Source organism: Takifugu rubripes, chromosome 9 (assembly GCF_901000725.2).
Source record: "Takifugu rubripes chromosome 9, fTakRub1.2, whole genome shotgun sequence".
In the NCBI taxonomy this organism is placed as follows: domain Eukaryota; kingdom Metazoa; phylum Chordata; class Actinopteri; order Tetraodontiformes; family Tetraodontidae; genus Takifugu; species Takifugu rubripes.
In genome coordinates, this window is record NC_042293.1 from 3154167 (window position 1) to 3171050 (window position 16884).

At 46.6% G+C, this 16884-nt stretch overlaps 1 protein-coding gene across 1 annotated transcript; it reads right to left on the reverse strand.

Moving 5' to 3' along the window:
* Positions 1-64: 64 nt before the first annotated feature.
* mapk8ip2 (mitogen-activated protein kinase 8 interacting protein 2) lies at positions 65-16673 on the reverse strand. The gene is made up of 14 exons (XM_029841475.1): positions 15762-16673; positions 12332-12437; positions 8409-8642; positions 8244-8322; positions 7834-8037; positions 5374-7582; positions 5081-5289; positions 4281-4356; positions 3755-3927; positions 3569-3678; positions 3341-3463; positions 3192-3262; positions 3006-3104; positions 65-2895 (listed from the first exon to the last, which is right to left on the reverse strand). The coding sequence occupies exons 1-14, from the start codon at positions 15824-15826 to the stop codon at positions 2823-2825; spliced, it is 3831 nt and encodes a 1276-aa protein (XP_029697335.1). The 5' UTR covers positions 15827-16673; the 3' UTR covers positions 65-2822.
* Positions 16674-16884: the final 211 nt, after the last annotated feature.

Below are 16884 nucleotides of genomic sequence, written 5' to 3' on the forward strand. Positions count from 1 at the left end.
GTCAAATCCTAACATATCCATATGAAAACGTTCATGTAGATGTGAACCAGACAACAAAGATTTCAGACATCAAGCATATATTTTATTCATAAGACCAAACCCATGACAAGGCAGTGTGATCATTTTTTTTAAATTTTTTTTTCCCCCTGGAATTTTAAGTCTTTGTTTTTAAAGATAGAAGTTAGGATATGTTTATTCTGTCACACACTGTGTTGATCTAGGTATATTGTGAGGAACCTTGTTACCGTAGTGAAGCCGATAGTTTGGTTTAACTGTCACAGCAGCTATATTGGACTATATTATCCTCAGAGGTTGATTTTTGTGCAGCCGTGTGGAAGGAAAGATGTAAGCTAAGCTGTACCAAGATAGAAAAGCATGATCAAAAGCAAATGTACAGGTTGGAGGTGGGTCTCACGGGCGATTCATTTGTCAGGCGCAGTTATGGTTTTACACCGGCAGCTGATGTGGTCGGTAACCTGCGCTAACAGCAGACTGGACATCAGTCTGGTGGCCGTGTCGCACATCGATGATGTCATGTCTAACGTGCGAGATCTAGATGTGCTGCTGTTGTGTCTGTAATGAGCTACAGAGCCAGAAGGCCAAAATGTCACCTTTGTATTATAGTGTAGAAACAGATACTGAAATTAAATTAATGCAGCTCAGTTGTTTTCATTCAGGGTTTTTTTTTTGTACGTTGTCTTTTTTTTTTTAAACTTTGTTATCAATAATGTACATATTAATTTGATAACATACTTAACATAAAGGACACATCACTATCGTAGATTCGTTAGAGTATATACATGATCTAAATGACAGCGATACATGTAAATAACAACCTCTCCCTCCTGCATCATCAGATTTCAATGAACACTGAACTCCTGCAGATCTGAGCTGTGTGTTCGGTGGACTGTGGCTGAAAGTTGCTGTTAAAGTTGAAAGCTAAAAAGTGACTAAAAAAAAAAGGAGGTTTCATTTCATTCTGTATACAAGGCAGCTGCATATCAGCTTAGCTCAAATACCACCAGTGGTGCGAGTACTGCTAGCCTGCCTCTGGCAAGTTATCCCATAAATGTAAATGCAAATGCCCCTGAGTAGCTAATATGAGTGGCGGGTCCTCTGGTACAGTGCAATCCCAAATTCAGAGGAAACTATAGGTAAAAGTGTAGCAAAAGTTGTGAGTCAGGCGCAAAGATATCAGCGGTTGGTGGAGTCAGAACTTTGGATGCAAACATTCCGTTCCCGAGAAAGTGAATCAATTCTAAAACACTGCTCATAAAATTGAAGTCTGTTATGAGTGCTTATGTCATCATGCTTAAGTCGACGCTTGCTTCATCTTCGTGGGTTGTGGCCCGTTACACAAAGTCACAACAAGCTTACATAAGTGTTTGGAGTTGTTTGGACATCTATCTCATTACATTAGACAGAAGCAGGCTAGCAGGACACAGTCACTACAGCCAAGCATTTCATGTTGGATACAGAGAAAAGAGGCAAACAACAACAAATGTAAGTCCATCCTTTTGAATCCTGAAAATTCTAATTGCTATGGTAACATGGTACTGTAAATATACCCCGTCCCAATAGAAGCGATAGAGGCTGCAATAACCAGTTTGAAAACAATGCGGGAAATATTCAGACATCCATTTAGTCCATCATACATAAAAAACACAACCTTCATATCTTATCTTTGTAATCCCCCCAACACACACACACAGGAATGACTACTAATCAAAGTAGATGTGTGGTACTACAGTATTATGTGACTACTGATCAATCTAATCATAGCTTTCCTCTCACTGAAACTGCCAAGTTAAAATACACACACACACACGTACACACACACACTGAAGAGCTGAACAGTCAGAGGTGGTAGAGTATGGCTTTTCAGAGAACCTTTGCTTCCTTTGACCCAAAAGTCATGCCAGCCACAGCAAAGCGTACCGTGATTCATGAGTAGCAGTCCTAACTCTTGAAAGCTTCTGCGTGGCCAGTGTCAGCAAGCGGTGCGCAACGGTTTGGAGGTTTGGAACCACAGTACAGCGAGTTTTGCCTTTTTTTTAAATCCAGATCTGCTGAAGAAAAGTGTAACTGCATCGAATCCAAGCTGAATAAAATGTCTGCTGGAACACTGACGTTCAAAGCCCCTGCAGCCACCACCGGGACCACACCCGTCTCATCTGTGAGCGTTTCTTAATTAGTGTTGATGAGGCGCCTGTATGTCTACTCTCTATACATTTATTTACAACACGCAACATGTCTTGTACGCGACACAGGGGGTAAGCTCGGACCGAGACGGTTCACTGTACTCTCGCTACTTTGCTCCGATGTCAGTATCAGTAGAAATCAATGAAGCAGTCTGTCAGTATTAAACAAGTACATATTTACACGTCTTTCAACGGCACCCTCCCGATCCGAGAACGCTCCTTTGCAGACTGACCGAGCCGTTCGCCATCCTACAGGATATGTGTATTTCCTGGAGTGTCAGTGTGCGGTAACCCTATCAGCCATGCATTGAAAAGTGAAACATCAGTTGTTGGTACATTGTTGGCATTTGAAAAGTGGAACCTTTAAATAAAACGGTGCTCAGCTTCATAGATTTGTATTATAGAAAAAGATAAAAGGAAACAGGCAATTCTTCCATCCAGGTGATGAAAATAAAGAAAGTTAGATGAAACCAGTCTAATGCCTAGTGTATTGTAGAAATGAAGATCCCGGATTCGGTGGGCATTTAACATTGAGGACCTCACTGACAGCGTCCTCTGGTGGCCAATGATGAGCAGGAACAAGCGGAAGGGGTGAGAAAGTGGTTGGCACGGCATCCCTTCTCACTCCAGGTAGATGTCCTCGGTGGGGCAGGCATATTCTAGATGTTCCTGGTAGTATTCCTGGAAGGCTCGTCTGTAGAAAAGACAGGAATAATGGCTGATCTCACAGCAGCATTCATGGCAAAAGGTCGATGTCGGAAGAAGCTAGCTGAGAGCCTTGGACAAAACGTGAACTGAGCTCACCCGACACACTCTGCTACAGGCCGCATGGACTCCTGGGATACAAACACGTGACAGGCGAATCTGTTCAGCATCGGATGTTTGGTGATGAAGCCAAAGTAGCTGCAGAGGGGAGGAGGAAGACAACGGGATGAGATCGCACGAGACGCGCCACCGCTAACGAGAGATCGCAAAATCAGCGCGTTTTACCAATTGTTCCTCGGGTGGCATCCGCAGAACGAGATGTTCTTCATCTGGAAGGAGTGGCTACATCTGTCGTACTGAAGGTAAAAGAAGAAAAAGCAATGACGCAAATGACTGAATGCGTTTGGGTAAATCACCTGTATACCTGCCCATACCTCGTCGAGGATGTCATATTCATCCTCCAGGCTCATGATCAGTTTCACTCCTTGTAAACTAATCTCCAGCTCACACAGAGAAGGGGGCCGCACATGTACTGTCCGTTTCCTCGATATCGCGATCTAAAGGGCGGGTAGACCGCGCTGTCATTAAACTGCTACTGTGCCCCCTGCTGGGGATAATCTAACAGGCGTTGGAACCATGGGACTTTTTTTGGTGTAGCTCACCTTCTGCATGGCGGCGCAGAGGATCCCATTGCCTTGGTGATGAGGCACCTCAACAGAGCCCAGAAACTGAACGCTGAACGTCTCCATCCAGGCTGGATTTCTCTTCATACCTGTCAGCCAGTTGGGTTAAGATGCCGCACGCAAACACCCAACATGGCGTTCGTCAGGAACAATCTCTCAACTCACCCATCAGCTCCTTCGAGTGGCCGATGACCTCGTGCGCATAAAAAGCAGGAAAGATGCCCCTCTCGCCTGTCCGCATGTTATAGCCTCTGTACCAGTAGTCATCTTCTTCTTCCTCCACATATAAAGGATCATCTACATCCAGCTCCAGCTCATCTGTGTGCCTTGGAATAAACCTGCAGAGAGCAGCAGAAGGCCCCGTTAGACCTGTGCGCTGTCCTTGCCTGCACCCCACCCCCTCCCTCCACCGGCTGCAGGTAGCAGATGATACGATTATCACTGGACACATTGGAGCTCAGCTGTTATTCCGACATCTGATATTTACTCTAACTTAATTAGTGATTTGCTAATGCTACTGAGACCCAACAGCATACCGAAAACCAAGATACATAAGATATAAAACCGTCCTTTGCAAAAGACACCGGATTTACTCCCCCACACCATTTCTAGAATTGTGGACAATTGAATTTTCCAATCAGTGACCAATGCCCTTGATCTGATTTATGCCCCACACAAACTGTTTCCTTACCTGTAAACTGCCCTGTGTGTCTGATCCCTCTCCTCTCCGTCAATGGTGCAGGAGAACAGCCCAAAAGATTCTGTGCCTGTGTGATATACCAACAGCATAAGCAGCAGAAGCTAAAGCCTAGTAAAAAGGTCTTCTCTCTATAACCTCCTCAGTTTGTTAGAAGATTAACTTTTGTGTCTGAGAAACTCTAAATGGAAACTAAATGGATTTGCCCACCCCCTCCCAAAAAATTTAAAAGCCTCTCTAATGAAGTCTTTATTATGCAAATCACCCTTCATTAGGGACGCAGAACGAGTGCTCTGATTGATGATAGATGCAGTGAGAAGCCTCCAACAGGTCTTGCATAAGCTTCCTGCCAAATTTAGGATGCATGTTAATGTTTAATGCTGACAGTGATGAGTTCAACCCTAATGGTCATTCCTTGAACATGGACAGTTCTAGGCAGTGAGCTCCAGAGCCCTGATCAATAGGGTATTTTAATTACATGGCCTTTTGCCACATTTGTCCCAATGCTCATATTTGCTGCATTTAGAAGAACAGAGACCCCAAAAGTGTTAACTAATACAAAGTTTGAGAAATGGGGGAGCGCCTTTAAATTGGTGCTATATCGATCAATCTAATGTACTGAACAAGCTTTAGCCTTTTTATCTTTTGCTAGGGAAACGACCTCCTCATTGACTGAATAACTCCAAATAAGAGCCATATTTGTAATCTAGCTCAAGAAGACCATGCAAACATGTTCATTAACAATCATTTACACGCCGCAGCGTCTGAATATTCTTGTTTACTGTCTGACTTACTGGAGGAGCGAGTGGTACTGTTGACAAACACATTGAGGAATTTCTTGGAGAAGGGAAGGTCCGATTCGGGAGACGAGTCCTCAGAAGAACTGAGTAGTTCTGGTCTTATCTCCTCCTCGTCGGCCCCGAAGCCCTCACCTCTTTTTCTTAACGGCTCTTCGTCGCACAGCGTGGAGAGCTCGCTGTCGTCACTCAGAACAGAAGTGCACCTGCGACGACAGGATTCGTTCATTTATTCTGCGGCTAGTCACCATAGACGGTTTCCACGAAGACAATATTTAGTCAGAGTTTACCTTTTGAGGCTGACTAGTTCCAGAGTGGTGTTCTCATCCACCACTAGCGTGTACTTCACAGAGTCATAAGCCAGTCCATCATCTGGGTCTGGTTGTCTCAGATCTTTCTCGCACAGTGGGCGGTCGGGGTAAGATAAGGGGTGGTCTTGTACACTAGAATCGATGGGTGGGGAACTGTCGAGCTCCAGATCACTACCCCTGTATGGCTGCTTCCTTAGTCCATCTAGGTATGGGTAAGAGTCCCCGTTGTCCTCGTCGTCTTCATCGTTATCTGTGGAGTAGGTGAGACTGAAGCAGTGGTTAGCCTGGGTGCTGGGTATGTCCAGTGTCAGGCTGTTTTTCACCTCGGTGATGCGCTCGAGGGAAGCGGAGGAGCGACTCGTTGGTCTGGGCTCTGTCTCTCGCCCTTCGTCCTTGTCGCTGATAATGCTCTCACTTAAGCTTGGCGAGTCCAGATCTTTCCTCCCCTCAAGCATCATTAAGTCATTATTGGGCTCCTCTTCTTCCTCTTGTCTCCGGGCGTTCTTAGAAGATTTGTCTGCGAGGTTATTTTCGGAGACCGTGCTGGTATACGTGCTGCTGTTCGCACACAGCTCCAGATTCAGAGGGGTGATGCTGTCATTAGTAGGGTTGCTCATATAGAGACAATGATTCACGACTGCCGTCTCGTTTGGAGATTCCGCATCTGTTCTTCTTTCTTCTGGCCTCATTTTTTCGATTCTGAAAGTTCTGCATTCTCTCTCTTCTCTTGCCGATTCCACCGGCGCTGTTCTTTTCTCTTGTTCATCATCATTGTAGCCGTCTACATCCCCAATATCTGAAGATGGTGAGATTGTGTCTGAAACAGAGGACTTCCTTTTAAAGCAATCCTCAGGACAGCTGATTGGGTAAGAACCTTCTGAGATCATTCGGTTGACCAGGTTGCTGAGCAGCCATGGTGAGTCTGAATTCTCGCTCAGTTCATCTTCACTCTCCGATTCAGAGTCTCCCTCGCTAGTTCCATCGTATTCATCGACATCTGGCATTAGCCCGGGCCCCACTGGCAGGTAGAAGGAACGCTTGATGCTCTCAAGACTGTGGTCTGGTTCTATCTGCAGCACCATCTGTTTGGAGAAGCTGTCGTCACAACGTTGGGCTGGCAGAGTTTCATCTGGGTCAGCCTGGTGCTCACAGGACCGCTCATCATCTGCAATCCACCTCCCCATCATGGCCCGACTGTCGTCGTAGCCTTCGGGAGGTAAGATGGGTGAGTCGACAGGGGAGGGTGTAGCGATAGTGGGTGAGGGTAGTGGGGAAGGGGAGGGAAGAGAAGATCCTTCTTTGATTGGGTCAGGCTGGCCAAGGAGTAAAGATGCTTTTAACCCCACGATGCCGCTGTCCTGTTCTAACTCCGTGTCTGGGTCCAATTCTTGGTCCGATGTAGGAGAGCTAGCCTCCTCGATAGAGTTGGTGAGATGAGATGAACGTCCACTGCTGCTGTCTTCGCTGGTCAGGTCCAGCTCTGTCTCTGAAATCGAGGAGATCATGTTGGACACCACAGGACCTCCACAAGTAAATGCCGCCTCCAGCTCTCCTTCGATGTCGGAGTCAGAGCCAGGTGAGCTGAGATCTCTGTCCTGGTCTGAAGTTAAATAACCCTTCTGGTTCATATCAGCTATCCCGGGGTCGGAGGACGGAGAGGTGGAATCGTTGACTGCTGCTTCCATGGCAGACGCTAAATTCGAACTGCTGGAGCAGTGAAGACCCTCTGAGTTGCATGAGGATATGTAGCTAGAGAAGGACGCGGGATCAAAGGGTTCAATGGATGGGAATTCCACGTAGGACAACTGATTCTCCTTGCACACCATATCATAGGTCTCCTTCCGCATACACTCCACTTCAAAGTCTTTCTCCAGCTCCTCATCTGACAAGGGTGTGTCGGCACCATCGGTGGCCCCCATTGGTGCAGTGGACGACAGGCAACGACTGGTTCCATCTGGGTCAAAGTCGTTCTCCGGTTCCATACCGGACTCACTGTTGATTGTGTAGGTATCAGTGGTACATCGGTTCAAGTGTTTGTGATTATGGTCACTGTTGAGGTCGTGATCCACCTCAGTGTCTGAACACTGGGAGTGCTCGTCTACTGAGGGCACCCTCACTGTGTGGACTGAGGGGTCTGTCTTCAGCTCACTGCCAGAGAAAGGGTGGGACCTGACCTGGCTGAAGGAGCCTGTGAAGAAAAACAAGGTGCGGAGAAACGAGAAAGCCCGTGAAATGACAACTAAGCACACCAAGTGGCTGATGTGGAGAGCAGGAATGAGATAAGGCAGGCAAAAGAATGTAAAGGAGGAATACTGGATGAAAAAAAAGCTGCAGGCCTCTTCAAAGCCAAAGCTCTGTCACGTTCATGTCACTAACTTTCAGATCAGAAAGCAGATGTTGCAATGAGCTCTACTATTTCTGAGTTGCTCTTTTTGTTACCGTATTCGGGCCTTTCCCGCCTGTTGCCTTCCATGTCGCATAGAAGGGGTCTGTGAGGGGATTGGGAGTTCCCGCCCTCCCCCGCCTGTTTTGGTGGTGTACCTTTGCACTGAGACCCCGGTACCTGGGAAATCGGGGAGACTGGGCAATGTCCTGTCACATGGCTACCGTCCTCCAGACACGAGTGAGCTGGAGACAAACGGCCTGGAGCAAAAATAGATAGGAAAATACGGTGAAAACAGTTTTGTTGTGAGATTCTGGCTGTACGTTATCGAGATCAACATCATCCCAGTGTTCATTTGCTGCTATGTATGTGCAAGATGGCGGAGGTTATTTTCACTGGAGATTATCCTGCTAAAGGTTACCCAAACATTAGCCAGCTAATCACAGCTAATTAAACATGTACTCACCCTGTGAAGCTGGATTGCATAATGAGTCCTGCCAGCTTCCTTTCTTTGGGGACTGGCTGCTGTTGTTATTCAGACAATCCTGATGAGAACAGAATATTATTAAAATATCTCATCATTATCATCATTAATACGCTGCAACCAGTGTTTTAGGAATAGCGCTGCTACCTGTGATACAGCCGAGGTGAGGTTGAGCATTGTCGGCCGGCTCTTGAGAGTTCCAGAAGTTGGGGAGGGAGGAGGGGAAGCAGAGGGAGACGGAGGTGCATCTAGGTCCCCCTCTTCTTCCTCTTCCTCCTCATCGTCGTCATCTTCATCGTCAATCATCTCAAACTCCTGGAAGTCATCCTGGAAGGAGCAGACCGGGTGGTGCATATCGCTCTTCTCCAAAATGAGGGAATCCTGTGGCCAGAGGGACGAGGTACAGTCAGCGTTGCAATACGGTACAGAAGGAAAACATGAAAGCATTTCAAAACCACCAGGAGAACGAAAGAAGGAAATGTCACAGAGGGCAACACAGGAGAAAAGCTGCAACGGCTGCGTTTCCATTTCATCTGAAAGCATTTGCCAGATCTATTTGAGAGATGAACATGGCCACAGCAGGTCACAGACGGATCGCACAACATTTGCTGAGATAAAATCGGAGCACTTTACCCAATCGTTTTGCTGCCATCACCTACAAACGCTGACATAATGGCCATGGCGTAATAATAATCCCACATCATCACACCGCTCAGGTGGAAGCTGCTTTGCAGTGGCAGACACACTCTTTACACTAACATACCTCTGATAGAACCTTATCTTACAGAAGGTATGAAAACGACATTACTCCTTCTCACCACTCCATCCGTGCACTGCTCAGGGAATGCAGATTCACTCCCGGAGTCATCCTTTCCCTCTTTTCCTCTACTCGGAATAGGACCGTCCAACCACAAAATTGAATTATCTCTTTTGCCGCTTGGACAGCGTTGCAGTTTCTCTCTGCACCCTCTTAAATGTGTTTACTGCGGAAATCAAAGCTGCCTCTTTGCCACCCATTACACACGGTTCTGCTGATGTCTGCTAGATCCACTTCACATCAAAAGAAAGGAAATCCACTCGCTGGGGTCAACTATATGAATATTTATTTTGACACGTGTGTTGTGAACTGGGAAATAATGAGGCTGAGGTAACCGGTTCAATCTGTCAGTGCAGAGCAAAATTCAGAGTCTGCGACTGTAAAAATCACTCACGTCTGCTATAGAGAATAACCTGCAGCGTCAGGACTTACCCTTTTAGGCTGGCCGCATGACTGACAGGCTGACTTCAAGGAAGGGAGAACTATAAATAGACTAGTGGCTCAGCAGGAATCTATCGCCATGATCTTTAAGAGCCAAGGACATCCCATCCAGCCCTGGAACTACCCCTCCAGTGTCACCCTCCAGTCGAGAGTTGTGTTCTTTGTATCACAGAGGCTTTGTGAATGGGCTCACGCCTCTAACATGCACAAGCACTGGAGAGCGCAGTCAGTGGAAATACAATGAGATTTAATGGATTTCCCCACGCCCTTCCGCGCAACTCGCCAAGCACTCTTGTATTCCTTTATCTCATTTAATGGGGGAGAAAAACAGCTTTTGAAACGTGTGACATTTAGGGAATCTTTTACTGCTGCTAACAGCAGATCAATAGCAGCAGATCAGCTGGAAAAGAACCATCACTGTGACACATGCTAATTGGAGATTAGCAGACGCAGCCGTGCTCAGCATGGCTTTTCAGAACTCTGCTGCTGCACGTGAAAAAGACAAGAAGGCTGCAAGCGTAACTGTCGTAGTCATACTGTGGTCATGTTGGGAAATGTCAACTTTAAGGAAGCCAGGTCGCACTCTGGATCATGAGGTATCGTTGCAGTGCAAAGGACTGTGGGGGATTGGGTAATAGAGGGCTCAGTAAACCAGAAACCATATACATTTACTGCATCATTATCACACCATAGTTGGACATTGTAAGAGTGCATCAACTAGGTAAGTATGTGTTTGATTACTCATTGCACTTATTTTATGCTCTACTTGTATTTTCTCCTTGTTTTTACACTTTTTTTTTTTTTTTAACAAAGATAATTTATGGCTATTCGGACCTTTTATATGATTACTTTATATGATTGTTATGTAAATTGTGTCCCTCACACACCTACTCCCCAAAGCGCATAACTGTTAAGCCTTGCATGCCAACTACATGCGCAGTTTGCTTTTCCAAGCTGGTTTGAGTGACTGTGAATTTGGGATGGAATCAATCTAAAACAATAAAACAACAGATTAGTTTATGAGGTTTGATGAGGCGTTGAATTCCTGGCTCAAAGATCATTGACGCCTCATCGGTCTCCACATATGCAAAGCATCCATTTGTAACTCATCTACTTTGTTTGCGTCGTCTCATATTTCTCTGTTTTTAATTGAAGGTGGCACCAGAGCGGAGGCGCTGCCACCACTGCTCTGTAAAATCCTGAATTATGCATGCGCTCGTGGTTCTCAATCAGGGCTCAGGAGGGGAAAGAAGATGGATGTCAGAGGAAGGGAGGGAAGACTGAGATGGGGCTCAGGAGGAAGACCCAGACACAAAGACAGAACCAGAGCTGTTACCTCTGCTGCCATCTTGTCTGCTGGTTTAGGCTTTACAGGCTTGAAAAATAAGGGAATAAAACACAAAGAGCTTGAGCAGTTTCTATGTCCTCGGGGGCTGAAAAGCACACACACAGTAAACAGTGAGCATTCAGCTCAGGTTGCAAAAAAAGACCCAAAGCAGAACGTCAGTATGTTTTGTCTTCACATCCATGATCCTCTTCCCAGGCACTGATCAAAAAGGTCAGGCAGATTAGCGAGCAGACCCCATCAGAAATTGGAATTAATCAGATCCAAGGATTGGGGCCAGTGGATAATCTCCATTTTTGATTGGCTCTACTACTGAAACATTAAAGAGCGGCCAATCTCGTGAAGCGATAGCGGTGCAGACAGCAAAGCCCACTCTTCATCGGCTCTGGAGGTGGCGGCGGATCCTAATGATGCTGGCAGAATCTCCCCCCACCCTCCCGATGCAGCCAGAAGCAAACCGTGTGAGTCCAGGCCCCTCTGTACTGCACACTCAGAGGGCAACAGGGAGCCTCCTATCCATCCCATGTCAGCTCTACGACTTCCTCTGGGCAATGATGCAACATAACGACTAGTGACACGATCCGCGCTCTGCTCATTCTTGTTTGTCAAGTGAGCAGTCTGGGCCCGTGCTGATGAGGTCGTTGTGGTAGGGAGAGAGGCGAGAAAGGGCACCGATTGCAGGGTTTTTTTTGGTCCCCCGCCTTCATGCTACACAAAATGGCTTTGGCACGGCCCGTGCCACGTCTCCGTGATGTGCTTTGTTGGTGGATTAAAGTGGATGAGGCACAACATCTCGCCCGGACTGACGGCGAAAGCAAAACCCTCAGAACCTGCCTTCCCCCGAGCTAAATCCTGTCGCTAGTGAGCTCAGAGCAGAGAGGTGAGGGAGAAGGTGACAGGGGCAAGGCTCAATGGGAGGATAAGAAGTGGCAGGGAACGAGGGGCGAGGGAATCTGAGCTCTGTCTCCGAGCAACGCTCCGCATGAGGAGTGAGGGAGGGAGGAAAGAAGGGAGAGAGGGAGGGAGGGAGGAAGGGAGGGAGGTTGTCTCTGCATAGCAGCAAACTCTACTGGGTCAGGCCCCCTCTGCTGCAGCCGTGACACCACGACACCAGTATTTAAAACATACTGGGATTATACGTTCATTTCCGTCAGGACAATAAAGAAATGAAATGACCTGAAATGAACTTGCCATAGAAGCCTTCACTGATGCTCAGACCCATTTCTGTGACGATAACGATGATCAGATTCCACAAAATGCCGCTATTATAAACCGGATATCGGAGGCTTACCCTCTTTACTTTACCAACTGCAAAGCTGCTAATGTTGATAGCCTGCAGATAAAAACCCGGACCTTTCTATAAGCTTACGTAATATAGCCAAATGGTTAGGCAGATGTTTTCACGTACATCTGTCAACTCCTCACTGAAACACAGCAGCGTGAACCCAAACCATTTAGTGGCCTCACCTTCTCGTATGGATCAGAGTCATAGTTTAGTCCGATCCCACAGTCGTCTGTGATTTCGGAGAGGTCTTCGTCATCAAATTCCTCGAGGCTTATGTCGTGCGCCGGCCTGGAAATACACAAGACACACTATATTAACTCCAGCGTCTCAAACTAAGCGAACTAAGTGGTGGCACCCTACATATACAGCAGTTGTGGTTATTATAAAGGAGGTTTCCTAACTTAGCAACAGCTGCACACAGCGGGTCATGCCCGTCTCTCTAATGAGCTGCTGCGCTGCAAGTTCTCATCCTGGACTTTCTTTTCTCCCTGCACCATTAGATTCAGCAGGCGGGCGTTTGTGCAGCATCTCTGTTTGTAATGTGTGGAGGAAATGCTGCAGTGCAGGTTTCTGTAAGCAGAGGCCAGTCCACGTATCACATATGGATGCTCAGTTTGCAGCTCTATCCTACCGGCCTCTTTCTACAATGTCACATCCTCATTAGTGATTTAACCTGCTGATGCATCTGAAAGTGAAGGAAGTCGGGGCAGGAAAAGTGGCAGCAATTAGCACAAAGGTGCAAATGACAGGAAGTTCAGGTAAAATAAAGAACTATCATATCTTGTCAACCTTTCTGCACCAGTTAATTTCTGTTAAAGGGTTCACTTTACCATCCACACATTTACATTTAAACAATATATTCATGAGAATAGGATTCATTTGTGTGTTTACACACTGTGTAAAGGAGATTGGTTGTATTTGCTGTGAGGTCCTGCAGGAATCCCCTCACCTGACAGTCTCCTCGCAGCATATTTGCTGTAAATAAGATGCCACCATGTAAGAGCTGGCAGTTTTTCATTACATATTAAGGTGGAGACTAATTTGATGGTTACTGCTCGGGTGTCACCTCCTTCTCTGCACGCATTTTAATTACTATCTTTTGCATCCTGATTGGCTCCAAATCCACTGGTCTGAGCCCAGCTAAAGCATTACGGTGGCCCAGTTTGACAGCTGTCCAATCCAGACGCCTCAGCTGCTGAGGCTGATTATTAGTGAGCTGGCTCTCGTTCATTTTTGTCAAGTAAAAGAAGGCGGATGCTAAAATGATCTGACAAAAGGCAAAGAAGCAAAGGTTTTTAGCTGTCCTATAGTGTAAGCTGACACTGGTTAAATTTGATCATTCAGACCTTTAGAAAATGTGCATTTTTGCTCTTCAAAGTTAATGTCCAACAGTGCATTTGTATAAATGATAATATTAAATTAATAAATCATTAATCAGAAGCCTGCGGCTGCACCCAGTCCTGCGTTATCATGAAAAGGCCCCATCACATCAGGTTCTGTAGGTGTCTACGTTTGAGCCTCTCTGTCTATGTTCAGGGATCACACCTATTCAAGTTAACACTTTGATAATCTTTTTCCTGTCCTCACTGATAAATAGCAGCAAATATGGCTGCATGCTAACGACTAGCGTCTCCACTGTTGAAGTCCACTCCAATCCTCTCCAGCACGGGTGTAACTAACCATAATCAGAAGCCTCCTAACCAATAGAACCTGCTTAACAGTGACATCATCCTCAAAGGACATTAGGCGGGGCCGCTACCAGCTCATTAACCCCATCGATTTCCAACTGTCTTTGCCCGCTGCTGGTCTCGCACACATGAGTCACACAGCCGACCTGAGGCAAACGCATCCTTGCAGCTGTGTCACGGGACCACAGACCGCTCCAGAGATGATGAACCCTTTTGATCAGACTGGATGATTTCACGTTTGCTGACTGGTTCTTAATGACATCCTGAAATAACAGAGCAGGGGGAGCGGGGGTTGAAGATGGAACTTCTAAGCAGAAATGAATCTGTATTTGGTTTAAGCCTCTTACTCCATGGTAACATCCACCGCCACTCGCCTCCCTTCTTAACCAGCCTTCAAAGAGTCAGAAGTAGAACACTGACGGCTAAACACACGATATGAAGGGGGGCACGTTATCTATTAGATGTCACTCAGAAAGGTTCCATTTGAACACTGATCTTTGGATGTAGGGTCCATCCAGATTAATAAATAAATGTAATTGATTTCATTAGAATTTCAGGTATCAGACCGTGACACATTGCATCGTCGGTCTGCTTCGCATCGCCTATATTTAATTCTCTAAATGTCATGAAGCATGAAGACAAACTGTTGTTTCTCTTCCTGATTATTTTACCCATCAGAGTTACGTAAAGCAGATTACTTGACAGTGCTGTCACATCTATGAATCAGTTCACCGGAAACATAGAGGAGGAGCACGTATAAAACAAATAATGCATTGATATGCAAATCCAGGAATTCTCTTAATACCTTATTATTTACATATTATCTTTGTAGGAACAAACTACTGCAGAGTGAACCCGAAAAGGCCAATATTGGACCGCCTGACGTATACGATGCTCTATTTCTGAACATTCTTTGACTGAAATTTCAATTATTGTGGTGTCCAAAACTTTCTCTGGGCTCCGCGGTGGCAGTCATGCAAAGAGGAGGCGTATCGATCAGAACCGATCAGGATCAGGAGGCACGATGAGGCTACAATATGTAACTAAATCCCACACAGGGACCTGGCTCACTAATGTGATTGCCCTCTGTAAGGACGTGGCAGCCAACAGAGACGTGGGGATTTAACCCTATACAGCCCATATTTGTCTCAAATACACTAGTACAGTTATATTTGCATCTGTGTTTTTGGCTTAAATTCCCTGAGCCACAAACAAAGCATTGTGGCCACATTTTTGTTGTGTTTTATCATTTTTCCTGTATTCTATAAGTCTGAAGAGCTCATCTTGAGCAGCCATATATCTGTGAGTGGTATCAAATGAGATATATCATAAAGTCACATGTCAACCTGCACGGTTTCCTCCAATATTGTATAACCTCTACATCAGATGGTTCCAATCACAACAGAACAGCATTATTCATTCTCAGGGTGTTATTGATTGGAGCTAACTGTCATGGAATCCCTCTGGCGGCTCTCTGGCGCACAATCGTCCTATTGTTTGTCGCAGAGGTCACATTTTGAAAACGTTTGGATGCGCACACCCCTACTTCCGTACATCATTGTTCGACAACATGCCCTTGCCTGCGCTGGACTCAACAGGGCGTGGGCCTCACAGGGAATGCGCAAGGCGGATTCTTGGCAAAAGCAACATTTATTCACTGAAGCCTGCATCCTATTTTACAGTTCACTTTATGGATATTGATAAATCCAGTGGGGGGAGAGAAAAAAACAGCGTCAAAAGACAAGCTGGCTGACTCTGCGGGCTGCAGTGGCATATTGATAAGGCCTTTTCATGCGTCCCTGCGTCAGGTTCATCACATTATCCCCATGTCATGACTAACACATGCGTGATATCATAACGTCGGGTCGTTCAGATCTTGTCATCTGCGCCCATCACCCCGCCTGTGGGGCTTGTAAGCTCTTACCTGCAGCCGGGGGGAGAAAGGGAATGGAAGGTGGAGAGGGAAAACATCTCAGCTCTGTCCGCCATCTTCTTCCACAAATGACTCAGAGTGACTGCAGAGAATCACGGATGGAGCGCAGTCCATTCACAATCACAGTCGCGCCAGTGGGCAGTTTTCCCCCCGCTCTCTGCTTTCTCGCCGTCTCTGTCCGCGGCCCCGCAGATGCCGCCTGGCCGTGAGCCTTCTATCAGACGAGCCTTCTCAGCACCATCAAATCTGCAGCCACAACCATCCACCAGAGCAGGGCTGGGAGGGGAGCTGGTGGGGTGGGCTGGCAGAAGGCAGCGAATTGCCGTCTGAGACAGTGCGGAACGTCGCCGAGGACGTGATCGCAACCCTGCTGCCTCCCGACGCGTCCAAGCGGAGCACAAAGGCGCGCTGTGCGCGTTAGGACCAAATGTCTGCCGCTGCGGTGATGCTGCCTCTGGCGCTGACCGGGAGCAGGCGGGCAGGCCAGCAGTGCGGAGACAGGCAGAGACGGGAGGGGGCGGAGGAGGAGGAGGAGATGCGAAGAGGAGTCGGTGCAACGTCAGTGCTGCTCCCGTATCGGCAGGCTTAAGTGGATGCATAGCAGGCAGAGCGCTTCTAGCCTCCCCCGGCCCTATATTTGATCCGGAATTTTGTTATATATATTTTTGTTCAAGTCATTTAATGTTGAATCTATTTATTGACAAGATGAACATAGCAGAGAGAAAACTTAATATCCTAAAGAAGATAGAGATGCAATCAAGACACGAGCAAAATGATTTGTCGTTTTAATTTCTCTCATATCATATATTACCATAGATTTGAGAAACAATTAACCCCCTTTCAGTGAGAGAAAAAAGAGAGTATCAGGCAGAGAGTAATTTCTCATGCTGGACCTCCGCTCTCCGTACTGAGCATGCGCAGCGTTGAGCTGTCCACTGCCTGTGGTGCTGAAGCGTCCCTGAGCTGCGGTTGGTCCTCGCTTCCACACGGAGGCGCTAAATACTTTTGGTAGCGACTCTTTTGGTGAAAAACAATAAAGGATTCAGTCATTAAACAGATGAATCATATGACTATATTTTTATGTGGAATATTTACCAATGCAAAGCATCTCCAT

Excerpts from the sequence above, each read along its gene's own strand:
- mapk8ip2 (XM_029841475.1), bottom strand. The coding sequence starts at position 15,826 with ATGGCGGACAGAGCTGAGATGTTTTCCCTCTCCACCTTCCATTCCCTT. Across the intron at positions 8,038-8,243 it reads ATGCAATCCAGCTTCACAGG|GCCGTTTGTCTCCAGCTCAC; the intron begins GTGAGTACATGT and ends TTTTTGCTCCAG. Across the intron at positions 3,105-3,191 it reads TGCCACCCGAGGAACAATTG|CTACTTTGGCTTCATCACCA; the intron begins GTAAAACGCGCT and ends TCCCCTCTGCAG.